Source organism: Pseudophryne corroboree, chromosome 4, assembly GCF_028390025.1.
Source record: "Pseudophryne corroboree isolate aPseCor3 chromosome 4, aPseCor3.hap2, whole genome shotgun sequence".
Lineage (NCBI taxonomy): Eukaryota > Metazoa > Chordata > Amphibia > Anura > Myobatrachidae > Pseudophryne > Pseudophryne corroboree.
In genome coordinates this window covers 873109572-873135409 of record NC_086447.1, presented here as the reverse complement: position 1 = coordinate 873135409, position 25838 = coordinate 873109572, and the positions used below count along the sequence as shown (strand labels likewise).

The following is a 25838-nucleotide window of genomic DNA, read 5'->3' as shown; positions in this document are numbered from 1 at the left end:
GTACTGAACACCTTTCTACCAAATTGTGGGTAGGAATGTCATTGAAATGTAGATGTATTATGCCTGTTCATTTTAAGCCTTGTTCTGTCGCTCACATCGAGCGTTAGGATCCCCGGACTGCTGGAGGCGTGAACTCCGACCTTGTGTGCTACTGTGCATGTGTGGCGTGTCTTCAGCTCAGTTCTCCAAGCTGGAAGAACATGCCCCTGGGAGTCTCCAGCACACTCACAGTGAGACCCTTACTAGCTACACTGCGTCACCACTGTTATACTGAACTCCACTGCCACCAATGTACAGATACAGGTGTGTGCTCCCACCTGCCGTACACCACATGTGCTCCCCTATATGTTCCTGGCTGGATCTGGTACCATGTGCTGCGCTGCGTGCCTGTTTCCTGTAAACCATTTATGCATAGTTAATAAACCTAAGACGTGGTTATCTGCCATATGGACTGACCGCCATCACACACAGCTGCCACCTATACCATCTATAGGGACTGCCAATATGGATCTCCCTCACACACTCCCAGCTCTCACACGCTGGATGTCCTCACTTACCCTCTGCTCTTGTATCAGCCTCACTCCCAGCTAACATACACTAGCATACCCTCCAACCTGACCCATTCCATTAGGTACAAAATGCTCTGTTCCTGGACTTCCCTGTTAATTTCTTATTGCAATCACCTGTGAAGAAACACCTTTCTTCTCATTTAACCAGTTCAACACAGGTGATGGAAATCATAAATTAATAGGGAAGTCCAGGAACAGAGCATTTTGTACCTAATGGAATGGGTCATGTTGGAGGGTCTGCACTAGATCCCGTCACTCACTCCCAGCTAACACACACTGGATCCCGCCACTCACTTCCAGCTAACACACAAAGAATGTCCTCACTCATTCCCGGCTCTCATACACTGGATCCCCTCACTCCCTAATTTCACACACTGGATCCACTAACTCACTCCCAGCTCTCACACACTGGATCTCCTCACTCATTCCCTGCTATCACACACTGGATCCTCTCACTCACTCCCACCTCTCACACACTGGATCCACTAACTCACTCCCAGCTCTCACACACTGGATCTCCACACTCATTCCCTGCTATCACACACTGGATCCTCTCACTCACTCCCACCTCTCACACACTGAATCTCCTCAATCACTCCCTGCTATCACACACTGGATCCACTCACTCACTCCCAGCACTCACACACTGGATCCTCTCACTCCCACCTCTCACACACTGAATCTCCTCAATCACTCTCTGCTCTTGGATGAGTATGGGTAAAACTCTTCCCTCTTGGATCTGCCTCAATCTCAGCTCTCACACATTGGATCTCGTCACTCACTCCCAGCTCACACACACTGAATCTTCCTCACTCACTCTCAGCTCTCACACTGGATCCCCTCATTCACAGCTCTCACACACAGACTCTTCGTCACTCACTTCCATCTGTCACACACTGGATCTCCTCACTCACTTCCAGCTCTCACACACTGACTCTTCTTCACTCACTTCCAGCTGTCACACACTGGATCTCCTCACTCACTTCCAGCTCTCACACACTGGATCTTCTCACTCACTTCCAGCTGTCACACACTGGATCTCCTCACTCACTTCCAACTCTCACACACTGGATTTCCTCACTCACTCCAGCTCTCACACACTGGATCTTCTCACTCACTCCCAGCTCTCACACACTGGATCTCCTCTCACTCCCAGCTCTCACACACTGGATCTCCTCTCACTCCCAGCTCTCACACACTGGATCTCCTCTCACTCCCAGCTCTCACACACTGGATCTCCTCACTCACTCACAGCTATCACACACTGACTCTTCCTCACTCACTCCCAGCTCTCACACACTGGATCTCCTCACTCACTCACAGCTATCACACACTGACTCTTCCTCACTCACTTCCAGCTCTCACACACTGGATCTCCTCACCTACGCCCAGCTCTCACACACTGACACTGACTGTATTATCCTGGACACGCGCGCTGGGTGGAGGTGCTGCCGCACTCACACACTCTCTATTATCACTTCTGCGGTAGTCGGCGGCCGGTCAGGTGACACTCAGTCAAATAGTATGCTGAGCTCTACAGAGAGACCTCCGCTCCGGTAGGCGTCGCTGTGCTGTATGGGAGGACCAGGGAGCCGCGCTGAGTGAGTGATAGTGACTGGCTGTGGCTCTGGAGAGACGACTTGTGTCCTGGCCCCGGTACCGGAGAGATGGGGAGCACAGCCCGGAGCGGGTGAGTCACTCGAGGGTCATGTACAGTCTACCTCTACTGTAATCATATTAGACTGCAACTGTCCGTTATATACTTATCTCCCTGTATCTCTGGCATATACTTATTATACTGTAACTGTATATTATATACTCCTTACACTGTGCCTCTGTCATATACTGTAACTGTATATTATATACTCCTTACACTGTGCCTCTGTCATATACTGTAACTGTATATTATATACTCCTTACACTGTGCCTCTATCATATACTTATTATACTATAACTGTATATTGTATACTCAGTACAATGTGTCTGTATCATATACATATCACACTGCATGCATCTGCTATATACATATTAAACTGTCTCTATCATAAACATATTATACTGTAACTGTCTGTTATATACATATTACACTGTATCGTATATATATTACACTGAAACTGTCTTATATATATACATATTACACTGGGTTCACTACGGCTGGCCGGCGGTCGGGCTCCCGGCGACCAGCATCCCGGCGCCGGGAGCCCGACCGCCGGCTTACCGACAGCTTGGCGAGCGCAAATGAGCCCCTTGCGGGCTCGCTGCGCTCGCCACGCTACGGGCACGGTGGCGCGCTACGCGCGCCACACTATTTTATTCTCCCTCTATGGGGGTCGTGGACCCCCACGAGGGAAAATAATTGTCGGTATGCCGGCTGTCGGGCTCCCGGCGCCGGTATACTGAGCGCCGGGAGCCCGACCGCCGGCAAACAGAAGACCACCCATTACACTGTGTCTCTGTTGTATACATAGCCTGTAATACTGGTAGCCTGTTATACTACATAGCCTGTAATACTGGTAGCCTGTTATACTACATAGCCTGTAATACATAGCCTGTTATACACGAGGCTGAAGTTAGCTTCTTATTCGGCCAGCTTCTTATTCACTTCTTATTCAAGCTCCAGCTTCTTATTCACTTCTTATTCGAGCTCCAGCTTCTTATTCAGATCATTCAGTTTTGCAAGGGTTAATGTGTCTTGGGCAACACATTTGACGCCTGAAATTCACAGAGTAGGGTCCCTTTCATATGACCCACCTGTATTTTGGCTTGCCCAACGCTGGTTTGGGCATGAAATACGCTGGCAAAGTGGGCACATACACTATAATTCACCATTTTGAATAAGTAGCTGTAGTTTTGCAGGGGTTAACGAGTCTCGGGCAACAATTTTGACACCTGAAATCAATAGAGTCGGGTCACTTGCATATGACCCACATGGATATTGCCTTGCCCAACACTGGTTTGGCCATGAAATAAGCTGCCCAAGTGGGCACCTTAACACTATCATTTTCTATTATGAATAAGTAGCTGTAGTTTTGCAAGGGTTAACGAGTCTCGGGCAAGAATTTTGACACCAGAAATCAATAGAGTCGGGTCACTTGCATATGACCCACATGGATTTTGCCTTGCCCAACGCTGGTTTTGCCATGAAATACGCTGCCCAAGTTGGCACATTCACAGTATTATGAATTACTAATTTGAATAAGTAGCTGTAGTTGTGCAAGGGTTAACGAGTCTCGGGCAACAATTTTGACACCTGAAATCAACTGAGTCGGGTCACTTGCATATGACCCACATGTATTTTGCCTTGCCCAACACTGGTTTGGCCATGAAATAAGTTGCCCAAGTGGGCACCTTAACACTATCATTTTCTATTATGAATAAGTAGCTGTAGTTTTGCAAGGGTTAACGAGTCTCGGGCAACAATTTTGACACCAGAAATCAATAGAGTCGGGTCACTTGCATATGACTCACATGGATTTTGCCTTGCCCAACACTGGTTTGGCCATGAAATACGCTGCCCAAGTGGGCACATACACAGTATTATGAATTACTAATTTGAATAAGTAGCTGTAGTTGTGCAAGGGTTAACGAGTCTCGGGCAAGAATTTTGACACCTGAAATCAACTGAGTCGGGTCACTTGCATATGACCCACATGTATTTTGCCTTGCCCAACACTGGTTTGGGCATGAAATACGTTGCCCAAGTGGGCACCTCAACACTATAATTTTCTATTATGAATAAGTAGCTGTAGTTTTGCAAGGGTTAACGAGTCTCGGGCAACAATTTTGACACCAGAAATCAATAGAGTCGGGTCACTTGCATATGACCCACATGTATTTTGCCTTGCCCAACACTGGTTTGGCCATGAAATAAGTTGCCCAAGTGGGCACCTTAACACTATCATTTTCTATTATGAATAAGTAGCTGTAGTTTTGCAAGGGTTAACGAGTCTCGGGCAACAATTTTGACACCAGAAATCAATAGAGTCGGGTCACTTGCATATGACCCACATGGATTTTGCCTTGCCCAACACTGGTTTGGGCATGAAATACGCTGCCCAAGTGGGCACATACACAGTATTCTGAATTACTAATTTGAATAAGTAGCTGTAGTTGTGCAAGGGTTAACGAGTCTCGGGCAAGAATTTTGACACCTGAAATCAACTGAGTCGGGTCACTTGCATATGACCCACATGTATTTTGCCTTGCCCAACACTGGTTTGGGCATGAAATACGTTGCCCAATTGGGCACCTTAACACTATCATTTTCTATTATGAATAAGAAGCTGTAGTTTTGCAAGGGTTAACGAGTCTCGGGCAACAATTTTGACACCAGAAATCAATAGTCGGGTCACTTGCATATGACCCACATGGATTTTGCCTTGCCCAACACTGGTTTGGCCATGAAATACGCTGCCCAAGTGGGCACATACACAGTATTATGAATTACTAATTTGAATAAGTAGCTGTAGTTGTGCAAGGGTTAACGAGTCTCGGGCAAGAATTTTGACACCTGAAATCAACTGAGTCGGGTCACTTGCATATGACCCACATTTATTTTGCCTTGCCCAACACTGGTTTGGGCATGAAATACGTTGCCCAACTGGGCACCTTAACACTATCATTTTCTATTATGAATAAGTAGCTGTAGTTTTGCAAGGGTTAACGAGTCTCGGGCAAGAATTTTGACATCAGAAATCAATAGAGTCGTGTCACTTGCATATGACCCACATGGATTTTGCCTTGCCCAACACTGGTTTGGGCATGAAATACGCTGCCTAAGTGGGCACCTTAACACTCTCATTTTCTATGATGATTAAGTAGCTGTAGTTGTGCAAGGGTTAACGAGTCTCGGGCAAGAATTTTGACACCTGAAGTCAACTGAGTCGGGTCACTTGCATATGACCCTCATGGATTTTGCCTTGCCCAACACTGGTTTGGGCATGAAATACGCTGCCCAAGTGGGCACCTTAACACTATCATTTTCTATTATGAATAAGTAGATGTAGTTTTGCAAGAGTTAACGAGTCTCGGGCAACAATTTTGACACCTGAAATCAATAGTCGGGTCACTTGCATATGACCCACATGGATTTTGCCTTGCCCAACACTGGTTTGGGCATGAAATACGCTGCCCAAGTGGGCACATACACAGTATTATGAATTACTAATTTGAATAAGTAGCTGTAGTTGTGCAAGGGTTAACGAGTCTCGGGCAAGAATTTTGACACCTGAAATCAACTGAGTCGGGTCACTTGCATATGACCCACATGTATTTTGCCTTGCCCAACACTGGTTTGGCCATGAAATAAGTTGCCCAAGTGGGCACCTTAACACTATCATTTTCTATTATGAATAAGTAGCTGTAGTTTTGCAAGGGTTAACGAGTCTCGGGCAACAATTTTGACACCTGAAATCAATAGAGTCGGGTCACTTGCATATGACCCACATGGATTTTGCCTTGCCCAACACTGGTTTGGCCATGAAATACGCTGCCCAAGTGGGCACCTTAACACTATCATTTTCTATTATGAATAAGTAGCTGTAGTTTTGCAAGGGTTAACGAGTCTCGGGCAACAATTTTGACACCAGAAATCAATAGAGTCCGGTCACTTGCATATGACCCACATGGATTTTGCCTTGCCCAACGCTGGTTTTGCCATGAAATACGCTGCCCAAGTGGGCACATTCACAGTATTATGAATTACTAAATTGAATAAGTAGCTGTAGTTTTGCAAGGGTTAACGAGTCTCGGGCAAGAATTTTGACACCTGAAATCAATAGAGTCGTGTCACTTGCATATGACCCACATGGATTTTGCCTTGCCCAACACTGGTTTGGGCATGAAATACGCTGCCCAAGTGGGCACCTTAACACTCTCATTTTCTATGATGATTAAGTAGCTGTAGTTGTGCAAGGGTTAACGAGTCTCGGGCAAGAATTTTGACACCTGAAGTCAACTGAGTCGGGTCACTTGCATATGACCCACATGGATTTTGCCTTGCCCAACACTGGTTTGGGCATGAAATACGCTGCCCAAGTGGGCACATACACAGTATTATGAATTACTAATTTGAATAAGTAGCTGTAGTTGTGCAAGGGTTAACGAGTCTCGGGCAAGAATTTTGACACCTGAAATCAACTGAGTCGGGTCACTTGCATATGACCCACATGGATTTTGCCTTGCCCAACACTGGTTTGGGCATGAAATACGCTGCCCAAGTGGGCACATTCACAGTATTATGAATTACTAATTTGAATGTGCCCAGCGTTGGGCAAGGCAAAATCCATGTGGGTCATATGCAAGTGACCCGATTCAGTTGATTTCAGGTTTCAAAATTCTTGCCCGAGACTAGTTAACCCTTGCAAAACTACAGCTACTTATTCATAATAGAAAATGATAGTGTTAAGGTGCCCACTTGGGCAGCGTATTTCATGCCCAAACCAGTGTTGGGCAAGGCAAAATCCATATGGGTCATATGCAAGTGACACGACTCTATTGATTTCTGGTGTCAAAATTGTTGCCCGAGACTTGTTAACCCTTGCAAAACTACAGCTACTTATTCAAATTATTAATTCATAATACTGTGAATGTGCCCACTTGGGCAACGTATTTCATGCCCAAACCAGTGTTGGGCAAGGCAAAATCCATGTGGGTCATATGCAAGTGACCCGACTCTATTGATTTCAGGAGTCAAAATTGTTGCCCGAGACTCGTTAACCCTTGCAAAACTACAGCTACTTATTCATAATAGAAAATGAGAGTGTTAAGGTGCCCACTTGGGCAACGTGTTTCATGCCCAAACCAGTGTTGGGCAAGGCAAAATACATGTGGGTCATATGCAAGTGACCCGACTCAGTTGATTTCAGGTATCAAAATTGTTGCCCGAGACTCGTTAACCCTTGCAAAACTACAGCTACTTATTCAAATCAGTAATTCATAATACTGTGAATGTGCCCACTTGGGCAGCGTATTTCATGGCAAAACCAGCGTTGGGCAAGGCAAAATCCATGTGGTTCATATGCAAGTGACCTGATTCAGTTGATTTCAGGTGTCAAAATTCTTGCCCGAGACTCGTTAACCCTTGCAAAACTACAGCTACTTATTCATAATAGAAAATGATAGTGTTAAGGTGCCCACTTGGGCAACGTGTTTCATGCCCAAACCAGTGTTGGGCAAGGCAAAATACATGTGGGTCATATGCAAGTGACCCGACTCAGTTGATTTCAGGTATCAAAATTGTTGCCCGAGACTCGTTAACCCTTGCAAAACTACAGCTACTTATTCAAATTAGTAATTCATAATACTGTGAATGTGCCCACTTGGGCAGCGTATTTCATGGCAAAACCAGCGTTGGGCAAGGCAAAATCCATGTGGGTCATATGCAAGTGACCTGATTCACTTGATTTCAGGTGTCAAAATTGTTGCCCGAGACTCGTTAACCCTTGCAAAACTACAGCTACTTATTCAAAATGGTGAATTATAGTGTATGTGCCCACTTTGCCAGCGTATTTCATGCCCAAACCAGCGTTGGGCAAGCCAAAATACAGGTGGGTCATATGAAAGGGACCCTACTCTGTGAATTTCAGGCATCAAATGTGTTGCCCAAGACTCATTAACCCTTGCAAAACTGAATGATCTGAATAAGAAGCTGGAGCTTGAATAAGAAGTGAATAAGAAGCTGGAGCTTGAATAAGAAGTGAATAAGAAGCTGGCCGAATAAGAAGCTAACTTCAGCCTCGTCTGTTATACTACATATTATAGTGACTGTGTTATATACATATATCACTGTATCTCTGTTATACATATTATACTGTACGTATTATATACTGATTGTACTGTCTCTATCATATACTTATTCTATATACATATTACACTACATACATGTCTGTTACATATACTGTAATTGTAAATTATATGCTCTTTAGACTGCAAGTCTCTTATATACATATTACAATGTGTCTCCATCATATACATGTAACACTTTTACTACCATACGCATATTACACTGCATGCGTCTGTTATATTACAATGCATGGATCTCTTCTATACATATCACATAGTAACTCCATTATATACAGGTTACACGTATATATCTACATTTATCTCTCCTATTACAATGCATTACGGTACCTCTGTCATATACACATTATACTGTCTCTCTAGTACAGAGCTGGCCAAACCGGTCCTGGAGATCTACCAACAGTTCATGTTTTCCAGGCCTCCTGGAGATCTGTAGAATTGTCAGTTAGGAATGAATGCAGCACAACTTAAGGGGGGTACTCACGGAGCGATATTCTAAGCAATCTGACTAGATTGCTTAGAATATCAGCATGATCGCTCCGTGTGTAGCCCCCTCAGCGATAGCGATGCGCGGCCCCGCACATCACTATCGCTGCTGCTAGATTGGCCTGCATGCAGGCCAATCTAGCGGGGCGCTCACTTCACCCGCTGCTTGAAGTGAGCGCCCCCCCGTCTCCCCCCCCGTCGCGCTGTGCTGAGCGGCTCAGCACACATCTCTCCTGCATCGGCCCGTGGGTACTGGGCTTTAATTAGTAATGACTACACCTGTGCTCTAGCTAGGTGGGCTGGAAAATGTGAACCGCTGGTAGATCTCAAGGACTGGTTTGGCCAGCCCTGCTCTAGTATATACATCTTACACCACGTCTCCCTTATATTCACGTTACACTGATATTTTATAGATATATTACAATGTCTGCCTCTCATATATATTTCTCTAACGTCCTAAGTGGATGCTGGGGACTCCGTAAGGACCATGGGGATAGCGGCTCCGCAGGAGACTGGGCACATCTAAAGAAAGCTTTAGGACTATCTGGTGTGCACTGGCTCCTCCCCCTATGACCCTCCTCCAAGCCTCAGTTAGATCTCTGTGCCCGAACGAGAAGGGTGCACACTAGGGGCTCTCCTGAGCTTCTTAGTGAAAGTTTTAGATTAGGTTTTTTATTTTCAGTGAGACCTGCTGGCAACAGGCTCACTGCATCGAGGGACTAAGGGGAGAAGAAGCGAACTCGCCTGCGTGCAGAGTGGATTGGGCTTCTTAGGCTACTGGACATTAGCTCCAGAGGGACGATCACGGGCCCAGCTTGGATGGGTCCCAGAGCCGCGCCGCCGGCCCCCTTACAGAGCCAGAAGGCAGAAGAGGTCCGGAAAATCGGCGGCAGAAGACGTCCTGTCTTCAACAAGGTAGCGCACAGCACTGCAGCTGTGCGCCATTGCTCTCAGCACACTTCACACTTCGGTCACTGAGGGTGCAGGGCGCTGGGGGGGGCGCCCTGAGACGCAATAAAAACACCTTGGATGGCAAAAAAATGCATCACATATAGCTCCTGGGCTATATGGATGCATTTAACCCCTGCCAGAATCCATAAAAAAGCAGGAGAAAAGTCCGCGAAAAAGGGGCGGAGCCTATCTCCTCAGCACACTGGCGCCATTTTCCCTCACAGCTCCGTTGGAGGGAAGCTCCCTGTCTCTCCTCTGCAGTCACTACACTACAGAAAGGGTTAAAAAAAGAGAGGGGGGCACTAATTAGGCGCAGTATTAACTATACAGCAGCTATAAGGGGAAAAACACTTATATAAGGTTATCCCTGTATATATATAGCGCTCTGGTGTGTGCTGGCAAACTCTCCCTCTGTCTCCCCAAAGGGCTAGTGGGGTCCTGTCCTCTATCAGAGCATTCCCTGTGTGTGTGCTGTATGTCGGTACTTTTGTGTCGACATGTATGAGGAGAAAAATGATGTGGAGACGGAGCAGATTGCCTGTAATAGTGATGTCACCCCCTAGGGCAGACATGTCCAAACAGCGGCCCTCCAGCTGTTGAGAAACTACACATCCCAGCATGCCCTGACACAGCTTTAGCATTCTCTGACAGCAAACTGTGTCAGGGCATGCTGGGATGTGTAGTTTCACAACAGCTGGAGGGCCGCAGTTTGGACATGCCTGCCCTAGGGGGTCGAGACCTGAGTGGATGAACTGTTGGAAGGAATTACGTGACAGTGTCAGCTCTGTATAAAAGACAGTGGTTGACATGAGACAGCCGGCTACTCAGCTTGTGCCTGTCCAGACGTCTCATAGGCCGTCAGGGGCTCTAAAGCGCCCGTTACCTCAGATGGCAGATATAGACGCCGACACGGATACTGACTCCAGTGTCGACGGTGAAGAGACGAATGTGACTTCCAGTAGGGCCACACGTTACATGATTGAGGCAATGAAAAATGTTTTACACATTTCTGATAATACGAGTACCACCAAAAAAGGGGTATTATGTTCGGTGAGGAAAAACTACCTGTAGTTTTCCTGAATCTGAGAAATTAAATGAGGTGTGTGATGATGCGTGGGTTTCCCCCGATAACAACGGATAATTTCTAAAATGTTATTGGCATTATATCCTTTCCCGCCAGAGGTTAGGGTGCGTTGGGAAACACCCCCTAGGGGGGATAAAGCGCTCACACGCTTGTAAGGGCTCTACCTTCGCCTGAGATGGCCGCCCTTAAGGATCCTGCTGATAGAAAGCAGGAGGGTATCCTAAAAGGTATTTACACACATACTGGTGTTATACTGCGACCAGCAATCGCCTCAGCCTGGATGTGCAGTGCTGGGTTGGCGTGGTCGGATTCCCTGACTGAAAATATTGATACCCTAGATAGGGACAGTATATTTTTGCCTATAGAGCATTTAAAAGATGCATTTTTATATATGCGTGATGCACAGCGGAATATTTGCCGACTGGCATCAAGTCTAAGCGCGTTGTCCATTTCTACCAGTAGAGGGTTATGGACACGTCAGTGGTCAGGTGATGCGTATTCCAAACGGCATTTGGAAGTATTGCTTTATTAAGGGAGGAGTTATTTGGGGTCGGTCTTTCAGACCTGGTGGCCACGGCAACAGCTGGGAATTCCACGTTTGTACCCCAGGTCGCCTCTCAACATGAGAAGACGCCGTATTATCAGGCGCAGTCTTTTCGTGGACAAGCGGGCAAAAGGTTCCTCATTTCTGCCCCGTGACAGAGGGAGAGGAAAAAGGCTGCAGAAATCAGCCAGTTCCCAGGAACAGAAACCCTCTCCCGCCTCTGCCAAGCCCTCAGTATACGCTGGGGCTTTACAAGCAGAATCAGGCACGGTGGGGGGCCCGTCTCAATGAATTTCAGCGCGCAGTGGGCTCACTCGCAAGTAGACCCCTGGATCCTTCAGGTGATATCTCAGGGGTACAAATTAGAATTCGAGACGTCTCCCCCTCGACGTTTCCTAAAGTTGGCTTTACCGATGTCTCGTTCTGACAGGGAGACAGTTTTGGAAGCCATTCACAAGCTGTATTCCCAGCAGGTGATAATCAAGATACCCCTCCTGCAACAGGGAACGGGGTATTATTCCACACTGTTGTGGTACCGAAGCCGGACGGCTCGGTGAGACCGATTCTAAATCTAAAATCTTTGAACACTTACGTACAGAGGTTCAAATTCAAGATTGAGTCACTCAGAGCAGTGATTGCGAACCTGGAAGAAGGGGACTACATGATGTCTCGGGACATCAAGGATGCTTACCTTCATGTCAAAATTTACCCTTCTCACCAAGGGTACCTCAGGTTTATGGTACAGAACTGTCACTATCAGTTCAGACGCTGCCGTATGGATGGTACACGGCACCCCAGGTCTTTACCAAGGTAATGGCCGAAATGATGATATTCCTTCGAAGGAAGTGAATTTTAGTTATCCCTTCCTTGGACAATTCCCTGATAAGGGTAAGATCCAGGGAACAGTTGGAGGTCGGTGTAGCACTATCTCAGGTAGTGTTGCGGCAGCACGATTGGATTCTCAATATTCCAAAATCGCACCTGGTTCCGACGACGTGTCTTCTGTTCCTAGGGATGATCCTGGACACAGTCCAGAAAAAGGTGTTTCTCCCGGAGGAGAAAGCAGGGAGTTATCCGAGCTAGTCAGGAACCTCCTAAAACCGAGCCAAGTCTCAGTGCATCAATGCACAAGGGTTCTGGGTAAAATGGTGGCTTCCTACGAAGCAATGCCATTCGGCAGATTCCACGCAAGAACTTTCCAGTGGGACCTGCTGGACAAATGGTCCGGATCGCATCTTCAGATGCATCAGCGGATAACCCTGTCACCAAGGACAAGGGTGTCCCTCCTGTGGTGGTTGCAGAGTGCTCATCTTCTAGAGGGCCGCAGATTAGGCATTCAGGACTGGGTCCTGGTGACCACTGATGCCAGCCTGCGAGGCTGGGGAGCAGTCACACAGGAAAGGAATATCCAGGGCTTATGGTCAAGCCTGGAGACATCACTTCACATAAATATCCTGAAGCTAAGGGACATTTACAATGCTCTAAGCTTAGCAAGACCTCTGCTTCAAGGTCAGCCGGTGTTGATCCAGTCGGACAACATCACGGCAGTCACCCACGTAAACAGACAGGGTGGCACAAGAAGCAGGAGGGCAATGGCAGAAGCTGCAAGGATTCTTCGCTGGGCGGAAAATCATGTGATAGCACTGTCAGCAGTATTCATTCCGGGAGTGGACAACTGGGAAGCAGACTTCCTCAGCACGACCTCCACCCGGGAGAGTGGGGACTTCACCCAGAAGTCTTCCACATGATTAAAAACTCGACAGGTATTGCGCCAGGTCCAGGGACCCTCAGGCAATAAGCTGTAGACGCTCTGGTAACACCGTGGGTGTACCAGTCAGGGTATGTGTTCCCTCCTCTGCCTCTCATACCCAAGGTACTGAGATTGATAAGATGGAGAGGAGTAAGCACTATATTCGTGGTTCCGGATTGGCCAAGAAGGACTTGGTAACCGGAACTTCAAGAGATGCTCACGGAGGATCCGTGGCCTCTTCCTCTAAGAAGGGACCTGCTCCAGCAAGGACCCTGTCTGTTCCAAGACTTACCGCGGCTGCGTTTGACGGCATGGCGGTTGAACGCCGGATCCTGAAGGAAAAAAGGCATTCCGGTTGAAGTCATCCCTATCCTGATCAAAGCCAGGAAGGATGTAACCGCAAAAACATTATCACCGCAATTGGCGAAAATATGTTGCGTGGTGCGAGGCCAGTAAGGCCCGACGGAGGAAATTCAACTGGGTCGATTCCTACATTTCCTGCAAACAGGAGTGTCTATGGGCCTGAAATTGGGGTCCATTAAGGTTCAAATTTCGGCCCTGTCAATTTTCTTCCAAAAAGAACTAGCTTCAGTCCCTGAAGTTCAGACGTTTGTAAAAGGGGTACTGCATATACAGCCTCCTTTTGTGCCTCCAGTGGCACTTTGGGATCTCAATGTAGTTTTGGGTTCCAAAAGTCACATTGGTTTGAACCACTTAAATCTGTGGAGTTAAAATATCTCGCATGGAAAGTGGTCATGCTGTTGGCCCTGGCCTGGGCCAGGCGCGTGTCAGAATTGGCGGCTTTATCCTGAAAAAGCCCTTATCTGATTTTCCATTCGGACAGGGCGGAATTGAGGACTCGTCCTCCGTTTCTCCCCAAGGTGGTTTCAGCGTCTCACCTGAACCAACCTATTGGTGGTGCCTGCGGCTACTAGGGACTTGGAGGCCTCCAAGTTGCTAGACGTTGTCAGTGCCCTGAAAATATATGTTTCCAGGACGGCTGGAGTCAGGAAATCTGACTCGCTGTTTATCCTGTATGCACCCAACAAGCTGGGTGCTCCTGCTTCTAAGCAGACTATTGCTCGTTGGATTTGTAGTACAATTCAGCTTGCACATTCTGTGGCAGGCCTGCCACAGCCAAAAATCTGTAAATGCCCACTCCACAAGGAAGGTGGGCTCATCTTGGGCGGCTGCCCGAGGGGTCTCGGCTTTACAACTTTGCCGAGCAGCTACTTGGTCAGGAGCAAATACGTTTGTAAAATTCTACAAAATTGATATCCTGGCTGAGGAGGACCTGGAGTTCTCTCATTTGGTGCTGCAGAGTCATCCGCACTCTCCCGCCCGTTTGGGAGCTTTGGTATAATCCCCATGGTCCTTACGGAGTCCCCAGCATCCACTTAGGACGTTAGAGAAAATAAGAATTTACTTACCGATAATTCTATTTCTCATAGTCCGTAGTGGATGCTGGGCGCCCATCCCAAGTGCGGATTGTCTGCAATACTTGTACATAGTTATTGTTACAAAAATCGGGTTATTATTGTTGTGAGCCATCTTTCAGAGGCTCCTCTGTTATCATGCTGTTAACTGGGTTCAGATCACAGGTTATACGGTGTGATTGGTGTGGCTGGTATGAGTCTTACCCGGGATTCAAAATCCTTCCTTATTGTGTACGCTCGTCCGGGCACAGTATCCTAACTGAGGCTTGGAGGAGGGTCATAGGGGGAGGAGCCAGTGCACACCAGATAGTCCTAAAGCTTTCTTTAGATGTGCCCAGTCTCCTGCGGAGCCGCTATCCCCATGGTCCTTACGGAGTCCCCAGCATCCACTACGGACTATGAGAAATAGAATTATCGGTAAGTAAATTCTTATTTTATATAGTGTGTACATATACACTATATATTTTCTATACATATTACTTCATACCTCTATTATGTATCTGTAACACTGCCTCTTATATACTATTACACTGAAACCTCTATTATATACCTTTTACACTATGGGGGTAATGTAATATGGTGTGAGAATCAGAAAGTGAGAGATTTTGGTAAAATCCTTTTTTTTTTTAAAGTGGCAATCATTTACATGGGAAAAACAACTAGGTTTTGCCATGTAAATGATTGCCACTTTAAAAATAACAAAAACCATGAGAATTTGACCAAAATCTCTCACTTTCTGATTCTCACACCCACTGGCGTGCGCAGCACATTTTATTAGGGGGTGCACCATCGGAGGGGTGTGTCTAGCACCACCTTTTGGGCGTGTCTAGCACCATCTATTGATGGTCAACACATATAAAATATCCACCTTTGTACCAATCCTAATAATGCAGATACATTGTCAAATGTTGTGGTGTGCTTCATACAAACACCTCTGATGGCACTCACTGCAATTACACTGCTCCTCCTCAGCCTGGTCTGGCTCCCCCTCTCTTTCCCCTGCAAGCTGCAGCAGCTTATTTACAAGTCAGTCACTCACTGACACTGGCAGTCGCAGACTAGTTACTGCTGCTGCTGGAAAAAACGAGTGACGTCTGCCAGTATTGAATTTGTCTTCCTAAGGGGAACGCTGGCTGCATGCTGCTTCTCATCAGTGGCTGGCGTTGGCATAGCATAGAAGGAGAGATGTGGGCGTGTGACGGGTGGGCGTGTGAGCAGCATGACGTAATCACGTCACATCACGCTGTTTTTATACATTGAGGTGGAGCCGGAAATTTGAAAGCCGGTGGCAGTGGCACCCTTGATTAACCCAGGTGTCCGGTCAGTGATGTTGTCCTGACAGGATGCAGCGTAGAGGGGACAATAATCAACCTGCTCGGCTATCGCTGCATCAGGCATTTGAGGTCAGGGTGCCAGACAATAGGGGGTGCCTGTGCGCACCAGGCACCCCCCCCTGCGGACACCTAGGATCACACCCTATTACATTTCCCCCTTTATGTATATTCTACACCTACTGCTGTATTTATCTATTTACATATACACTGTCTCTAACATATACATACTAGTTACCAGCTAATTAAAATGACGGAACAATATAACAGTAATGCCAGCTCCGGCAGCTATGCGCGCCCGAAACCAGCAACACTTGACTTGCTCCTTTGGGCGCCATCTAGTGGCCCTGGTGCACAAAACACTTATTTTCCTCCAATAGATGTGAGGAGCAGTGTTAGCCTTTTATTGTATAGGGTTAAACTGTACTTTTATTTATATATGCTCATTACACAGTAAATCTATAACACAAACTGTTGATTATACTGTGCACAAAATTGTATCTCTCGTCTCATTTTACTTGTACTGTTACATTGTATGAACGCACATTGGCCCTCATTTAGACCTGGTCGCAAGCAGGCGATTTTTGCACTGCTGCGATCAGGTAGTCGCCGGCTACAGGGCGATGGGGTAATCGCTGTGCAGGGCTGTGAACGGATGTGCACAGAGCTGCACAAACAAAAGTTTGTGCAGTCTCTGCACAGCCCAGGACTTACTCAGCCGCTGCAACGATCCGGACCGATGCTGACGTCCGAAACCCTCCTTCCGAATGGCTGTGCATGCTCCCAGACACTCCTTAAAAATGGTCAGTTGCCACTCACAAATGGCCTCTTACCGTCAATCTTCTTGCGTTTGCTGATGCGATCGCTTTCTTCGTAAAATCCGTCACTGTCTGGTGATTCCCGTCGCCGGTGGCCGGCGCGCCTGCGCAGTGCATACGCATGCGCAGTTCAGACCCGATCATACTGCTGCAAAAAAAGCTAACGTGCGATCGGGTCTGAATGAGGCCCATTGGGTCATATGTTTATTTTTGTGTATTATTACCTTTAGTTAGTATAGTTTCTTGATAGCGTCTCATATTGTTAGATGGTGATGTCAGTGATATCTTTATACAGCATTATGATGAAGTTATGATGTTTTTTTCTGGATAACTAATATTGAACCACACAGGATACATTATGACGGTCATTCAGACCCTGCCGCTAATGCGGCTTACAGCGCAGTTTCCAGATATCGGCAAACTGCGCATCCACACACATTGCAGTCGCATCCCTGACTGCAATGTGATTGACAGCGGTGGGCGTTTCGGGGCGATAATGCAGCATTGGCGGGGGAGGCGGGGTGAACAGGGGGCAGCCTGGGACCGGTTCTGGGGCAGCCGCATGACATCACACGCAGCCGCTCTGGAAAAATATTGCTGCTGACCGCATCACAGCGCAGCAGGCTGCGCTGCCAAGAGTCAACATTAAATCCGATGCGTTGGCAATTAGATTGGGGACACCTCGGGAAGCGGCTTCACACGTGCTGGGCGGCCTCTTTCCCTGTACTGGGCGGCCCCCGGCAGATCTGAACGCAGATCTGACTGCGTATGCAGCCATCTGCGCTCATCTCTGAATAACCTCCAATGTCTTTTATCAGCCACTTCTGTACAGTCAGAAGAGCTTACACTCTAGTGCTGGAGCGTTACACAAATGGATATAGGTACGATGATTGAAATCCATTCAATCATAAGTGGATTTATTTGCTGTGTTTGGTTCATTTAACCCAGTGGTTGGGTGTGCAGGCTGTTTGGCCTATAGCCCATCTCCATTTTGCTGTCCTCAATTCTCTGACTCAGGTGAACCTCAGGTTTTCAGTTAATGGTGACGTAAAACCTCCGTTGTATGTTCTGCATCGCACGGTACAAGTGTCTGTCTGTTAGCCTGTGACACGTCTATGGGGCCAGGAATGAGAGCTGAATTCCTCAATCCCTCCTTTATTCACCTTCCCTCCACCCAGAGTGCAGACTGAGCAGTGCATACAAACGGAGTATTGTGACCTAACCTGAGCGCTGCGGAGCCGGGGTACCTGAGGAGATGGTAACCCTGACACTGCCACAGACGCTGCAGACTGTATTCATTGAAGTCAGCATCAGTCCTCATTTACTAATGCCATCTGAGAGGGAGAAACTGCCTCCTCCTATTATCACTTTCTGCTGCTGCCTCAGTTCTGTCTGCTAGAGTCGCACATTGGGTCTAATTCAGAGTCGATCGCAGCAGCAACTTTGTTGGCAGATGGGCAAAACCAGGGGCCTAATTCAGATCTGTTCGCTCGCTAGCGGTTTTCTCTGCGCAGCGATCAGGTAACTACTGCACATGAAGCGCAATGCGCAGGCGCGCCGTACGGTTACAAAGCGGATCGTTGTTGTGCGCTGGTTCTAGCGAAGAAACCATTCGCACAGCCGTTCGCAAGGAGATTGACAGGAAGAGGGCGTTTGTGGGTGTCAACTGACCGTTTTCTGGAAGTGGTTGGAAAAACGCAGGCGGGGAGGGTGTCTGATGTCAATTCCGGGCTCGAATAGGCTAAAGTGATCGCTGCGGCTGAGTAAGATCAGAGCTACTTAGAAACTGCACAAGCTGTTTTTGTACAGGGCGGCTGCACATGAGTTCGCACATCTTGCACAGCTAAAATACACTCCCCTGTAGGCGGCGTCTATCTGTTCGCAGCGCTGCAAAAAATAGCTAGTGAGCGGACAGATCTGAATTATGCCCCATGTGCTCTGCAGGGGGAGGGGGGAGGCATATATAACATGTGCAGATAGAGTTAGATTTGGGTGGGGTGTGTTCAAACTGAAATCTAAATTGCAGTGTAAAAATAAAGCAGCCAGTATTTACCCTGGCCTGACGGAAACAATATAACCCACCCAAATCTAAAGGCCCATATAGACTCACTTCACCCAGCGGGTGCCTTTATCACCTTGCACATATCACTGGTTTATCACTTCCTTATGCCTTCTCCAGGTTAATACATCTGCCCCATTGTTCCTTATGCTGGGTGTATCTGGCATCTCTGTTCAGTATTTGGCTGGCTGTAGTAGTGCACCAGATTCTGCACGTTGTTACTTATGATGGGTGTATCTGGGGTGTGGATCATCAAATTGACAATGTCTAGGTCGACAGGGTTTCTAGGTCGACATGTGCTAGGTCGACAGGTCAAAAGGTCGACATGAGTTGGGGTTTTTTGTGTCATTTTCTGCGTACAGTGACTGGGAAGCCGAATTAGTGCACCGTGTCCCCTCACATGGCTCGCTTCACTCGCCATGCTTCGGGCAAGATTACCGTTCCAATTGTAGTCCACATGGATCGTTAAATATTAAAAAGTAAAAAAAAAAAGAAAAACTCATGTCAACATTTTGACCTATCGACCTAGCACATGTTGACCTAGACACCCTGTCGACCTTCCAACCCTGTCGACATAAACATTGTCGACCTAGACAGTGTTGATTTTCAGACCGGATCCTGTGTATCTGTCCTCTTCGTGCAGAATGTGGCTGGCTGTAGTGGTGCACCAGGTTCTGCGCATTGGGGGTTATTCAGGCTTGTTAGCAAACAAAGAAAGTTAGCAATTGGGCAAAACCATGCTGCACTGCAGGTGGAGCAGATGTAACATGTGCAGAGAGAGTTAGATTGGAGTTTGCACGTTCTCCCCTTGTTTATGTGGATTTCATCTGGGTGTTCTGGTTTCCTCCCACCATCCAAAAATATACTGGTAGGCTAATTGGATACTGAGAAGAAAAGTAAAACAACAACCCTAGAGTGCGTTTGTCCATGTGGCAGGAGTTGTAAAGACCCGTACACAGGGGGGAGATTTCCCCAGAGGTGTGTGCTGTGCGATCTAGCGCACAGACCGCTCTGCACACATCTCTCCCCCACGAGGGGGGGGACGACGACGCTCGTTTCACTCAGCGGTGAATAAGCCATCTGCTAGATTGTGCCTGCATTGGCTTGCAGGCCAATCTAGAACCGGCGATAGCGACGTGCGGGGCCGCGCATCGCTATCGCTCTGTGGTGCATACACACGGAGAGATCTGTGCTTAACTTCTAAGTAATCTAGTCAGATTGCTTCGAATTTAAGCACGGATCTCTCTGTGAGTACCCCCCTTAAGCTTCACTGGCAGGCGGTGTTGTATGGAAGGTAGATAGTAACTATGTCGACAGTGTCTAGGTCGACCACTATTGGTTGACAGTAACTAGGTCGACAGGGTATGTAGGGCGACATGAGTTTTTAATGTTTTTTTTTTGTGTCGTTTTCTTCGTAGAATGACCGGGAGCCCCAATTAGTGCACCGTGTTCGTTCGCCATGCTTCGGGCAAGGTGCCTCGCTCCACTACCGTTCCAGTGGTAGTCCACGTGGATCATTAAGTATAAAAAGGTTTTTAAAAAAAAAAAGAAAAATATTGTGAAAAACTCATGTTGACCTGTCGACCTAGAAACCATGTCGACCAATAGTGGTCGACCTAGTTACTGTCGACCTAGAGGCCGGATCCCGAGGCAGGCGCTATTGTGAAGTATTTTCTGTAAAGCACTGTGGATTATGCGTGCACTATATACATGACTGCTAATACATATATTCAGGAGGATCAGCGATTCATGTAGTACAGGGATATAGCGTGCTCCGTTGTGGCCTGAACAAGCCCTTCTCCCAGTTTAGGAGGCATGACATAGTGAGCCTCCAGTCCAGCCCTGGATAACTTGGGCTTCTTAAGGCGGGGTACACAAGGAGAGATCCGTGCTTAAAATCTAAGCAATCTGACTAGATTAAGCACGGCTCTCTCGTGTATATGACCCCCAGCAGGGTCTAGCATCGCTGTCACCGGTGCTAGATTGCATGCAGGCTCAATCTAGCAGATCGCTCACTTCAGCGCTGTGTGAAGTGAGCATCCCCCCCCCCCCCCCCCCCCCTCACTCATCACACATCGCGCTGAGTGCTGAGCGGGGGGGAGAGAGATGTGTGCTGCGCAGTCTGTGATAGATCACTCAGCACACACCTCTAGGTGTGTACCCCGCTTTACACAGTATGTGTGTCTTCTACGTGACACTGGGTGATGCCGTTGCCTTAATAACCAAATGCTCAAAGTCAAGTTTTATGAGTAATTTGCAACGGTTCTTTGAGAAATGCGGCTGTTGGGGGTCATTCTGAGTTGATCGCACGTAGCAACTTTTTGCTGCTCATGCAGTCAACCTGACGCCACCTATGGGGGAGTGTATTTTAGCACAGCAGGGCTGCGAACGCTTGCGCAGCCCTGCTGTGCTAAAAAAGTTTCTAGCAAAACAAGACCTACTTACCATTTGCGACGGATCCAGCGATGAAGGTCCCGGATTTGACGTCAGACATCCGCCCTCAAAACGCCTGGACATGCCTGCGTTCGCTGGACCACTCCCGGAAAACGGTCAGTTGACACGCCTTCCTCCTGTCAATCTTCTTGCGGTCGCCACTGCAGCCGCTTTCCTCGTTCCCGGCGTCGTTGCCCGACGACAGCCGCCGCCGGTCAACGACGCGGGCGCGCAGTTCCGACCTGAATGCACCGCTGCGAAATAGTGCAGCGGGCGATCGGGTCGGAATGACCCCCGTTGTCAGATGAAGCTTTGCCAAAGGCCGGGTGGACATCCTGTGTTTGACACTGAAGGGGGACTGCAGAGCTCACAGTATAGAAGTAATTATCCTCATATATAGCGGACACTAGCTATCGTGACGTTTCTGTGACCTGGCACCAAGCGCAGGCATTTGTGAGACATTCTGGGGGGTTGGTGAACGCAGTGAGTACTCCCAAATCACTGGCCATGCGTACCGTGCGTGGGTTTCATGGAATCCTCAGTGATTTCTAATACTCCTAGTGTTACATACTATAGGAGAACAATTACCTATGTAGCAACCAATAAGATTCCAGCTTTCATTTATCTAGTACATTCTATAACATGACAGCTGGAATCGGATGGGTTGTTATGTGCTACGCCTTCACATGTCCTGTTATTAGCTTATTGCTGGATATTAATGGGTTTTAAAGAATAAACAATATTCTCAAAAAGCTAATTGGGGCCTATGCGTGAGATCTTACGGTGGGCAGATAGAAACAGAAACATAGAATTTGACGGCAGATAAGAACCACTTGGCCCATCTAGTGTGCCCCCCCCTTTTTTTTTTATCCTTTAGGCAGTCTCAACCCTTTTTGAACCTTAATTCTTTGTAAGGATATTCATATGCCTGTCCCAAGCATGTTTAAATTGCTCTACAGTCTTAGCCTCTACCACCTCTGATGGGAGATCTTTTAGGTTAAGCACATACAGACAGATGCCATCATTGTCCAAGTAGATTATCCAACCATATCGGGGAGATCCCAGTGTTGATGTGGTCAATCGGCCCAAAGTGTCCGGGGCTGAGATAGGAGGCTGTAATTAGATCTGATATGGATCGTCTCCAGGCATTGTCTTCTGAGGGCTGATAAAGGAGACCATAATTAGATCTGATAATGGACGTCTCCAGGCATTGTCCTCTGCCGCGACCTTTAGTACACCTGCATTCGTCATTTGTTTTATGACACAGCCAGTTATTGTGAGGAGATAAGGGAGAGGATGCAGTCATACTTGTAAACATACTCCCAGTAACCTCTTCATTTCCAGACAAACGTTCCACATTTTCATCTCTTGTGCTGTCTCTTTGTGTCCATCAACACTGGATCAAAGACGCAGATATCAATCCTAAACTCTTGTTTCTAACTGTCCATTCCAGCAAAAATGAATACAGTGTACATATATGATTACATTTATCAATGAATTTATATGATTAGAATGTATTTATTTGTAATAGTCCTGACTGATCTTACTTCAGCTCCAAAATCATGGAATTTAATGATGATGATTTTCTCTCACTGGTCGACAACCCGATCTCCATACGCTAAAGCTGTCGACAGGGCAGTCGCCAAATCCTGAAAAGTGAATGAAGAACAGCCGGTGCTTATATATGTGTCGCTGAACGCTGAGACATGTCGTTGTCGGTACATCCTGGGCCTCTGCAGACATAATGAACAGTCGTATGTACAGACCAGCTGACGTGTTCAGGGTAGAGGAGCAGTTGCAACAGTTTAGTTGTTGCCAGGTGGCGCTCGGCCAGAAGCCAGGGACATCCTGGGCATTTATTGAGGCGGAACGTCACTGTTCATTGTTTAGTATAATAGTAATGCAGCTCATATTGTAAATGGATATAGATACTAGTAGTCACCTTGTGCTCTTTTGAAGGACCCCTTTGTAATAGACGGGGGCCCTGTGGTTGGCTTAACTAAAAGTGTCACTCTGGGAGGGGGGGGGGGCGTGGCTTAGCTGGAGAAGAGAGCAGACGTGTCTCTGCTGTTCTCCTCTCTCCAGTTCTCTTTATTAGTATATTCTGGGGGCTCACCCCCTGGATTTCCTCTCTGGGGGCTCCCCGTCCCTCCCTGTGGGTCCCCTCAGCACTGTGGTGATTGCTGCGGAGCCGGGGAGCGGTTTTCAGTTCTCTTGCAGGTTGTGGCCTTCACACAAGCGGATGCCGGGGACTCGCATACTCCCGGCGTCCGCGTCTTGAGCTCCACGGCGGGAGCGCGGCACCGGGAAGCGGCGCGGACCCCGCTCACAAGCTCCGGATTACTCTGGAGCCTTCCCCTGACCTCCAGGGCGGACACCCCCCGAGACAGAGGATCGGAGAGACGTTGGGCAGCGGGGAACGGAGGTGGAACTGACAGCCAGGGAGACGCGGCGGCCATCTTTAATCCTTCTGGTGGAACTGGAATTTAGGTAGCAGTGTGCTTTTGCGGCTGTGGGGGTCTCTGGATTGGGGCTTCTTCAGGTTTGGTGGCCCTCTGGCATTGTTCCCTCCCTGCTCTTACTTTGGGGCCCCTCTGGCGGGATTTGTGCATTCACTTATAAGTGAAGAAATAGACTTACACTTGGCACTATCCTTTTCTGCTGCACCTGCCCCATCTAATGGCCTCTAGCTGCAATAGCCCGCATTTCCCTCTCACTGTGCTGGATATATAATACATACTGCTCTGCAGACCTCGTGGGACCGCAGATTTCCCGGCTCCCGCCGAGACGGTCGGCCACGATGTCCACATGGATGAATAACATTATGTTCTGGTACAGGTTTTGGATACCTGCGCTCACCCTCTATTTGGTGTTTGTATGTGAGAAATGATCTTTGAAGAAGGCCAGTTGGGCCGAAACCGGTTGGAAACAGATCCATGCAGACACCTCAAGCTTGCCAGCACATCACCGCAAACTACATCCACAAGACTCCTCGCCGGCCGGCGAGTGGAGCGGCCGTTGAAACCGCACAGGACATAGGAAGAAGCGGAGCGTTGCGGCAACGCAACTTCCGGGTGTTCAGTGTGGCTTCCGGCGGGACCCGGCAGGCTAGCAGCAGAGCCAGGAAGGCTTCCAGCCCTGTCTGCTGAGGAGCACCACCGGGGACGGATACAGCGGAAACAGCGCAAGTGGCCACATCATCACTCACCACAGAGTGAACAAAGAGAACTAAACATTACATCGTGAGGGTAAGTTGCACCTGGCAGGCCGGGACGCCGGCCTCCCAGAACACGACCTCCACCTGCGATCAATTATTGACAAAAGAACCGCCTCTGGGCACACTGTTTAGACTCACACTGAGGGGAAAGGAAATCCCTTCAGATAAAGACTGACTCCTATATATCTGGAACAAAGACACTCCTTTTCTCACAAGCTTTTTTTTTTTTTTTTTTAGGATATTCATCAAGTGGCAATACCATATTTTATTTCATCTTGTGTTTAATTTCCCTATACATCGGATGTTCACACAATATGCAAGTTACTATTTGCAAATAAGGGCATTTATGTGTAATCACAATATCAATTATATATGAATTATTGTACCATCTGTTATACTAAGCATTGTGACTTATAAAGGTATTTACAGATCATAGAGATACATAATTTCTCACATACAAACACCAAATAGAGGGTGAGCGCAGGTATCCAAAACCTGTACGATAACACTAGCCCTAGAGTCTGGACAACTCTCCAGATACCAGCAGCCCCCTTGAACAAGATACACATACTGTGCGCTCCACGCAAACCCCTTGATTCCAACATTATGTTCTGATCGCTCCGAGAAGGCTCCGCCTGCGCCCGAATGCTTTTATGACATATGACAGCTCAACAATTCTGTGGATCCTTCCTCGCTTGACGCTCCAGACGCCTCTTGCCTCCAGTTCCTCTACCTTTGTCATTCAACGTTGCAATGCCTCCTAAGAAATATAAGGCTGCTAAAACTGTTTCCCAGGTGGCATTCTTTAAACCTTCTCCCCAGGCCGCTAAAGCAAAGGACACACGGGGTGGCGCATCTAAACCTGCTGCTCTCGTGTCCTCACCACTTAGAGACACGCCTGTCCCTGCCACTGCACACTCCGGCTCCATTGCCAACAGTGAAGCGCTTACGGTGGGGTCTATGAAGCAGCTCCTCATGCAATTTAAGGATGAAGTCGCGGCAGAATTTAGAGCGACTATGAAGGAATGCCAGCGTTCTATTGACGAGACCGGAGGCTGCACCGATCACCTAGAAACGAAAATGGGTGAGGTGGTGTCGTCGCACAACGACCTAATCTCTTCACATGAGCTGCTCCAAACTGAGGTCACGTCGCTTAGAAACAAACTCTCGGATATAGAAGACAGATCAAGGCGTAATAACTTAAAGCTACGTGGTGTTCCGGAAACTGTCGCTAATAGCGCTTTAAACGACTTTGCAGTTGACCTCTTTTGCAAACTCCTTCCTAAATATGGCCGGCATGGTGTTAGGGCTCAGCATCCCAATGGACCTAGCTCTGGCGCTATTTCACTTGTACGTAGAT

The 25838-nt window shown here is 47.7% G+C and overlaps 1 protein-coding gene across 1 annotated transcript in view; it reads left to right on the top strand.

Annotated features, from left to right (window-relative positions):
* The first annotated feature begins 2112 nt into the window (after positions 1-2112).
* The window catches only part of SLC35B2 (solute carrier family 35 member B2), a 70738-nt gene continuing 47012 nt past the window's right edge, over positions 2113-25838 (top strand). The window contains exon 1 of the mRNA XM_063918817.1: positions 2113-2259. Coding sequence (XP_063774887.1) covers positions 2237-2259 — 23 coding nt within the window. The 5' untranslated portion in view covers positions 2113-2236. The remainder of the gene's footprint in view (positions 2260-25838) is intronic.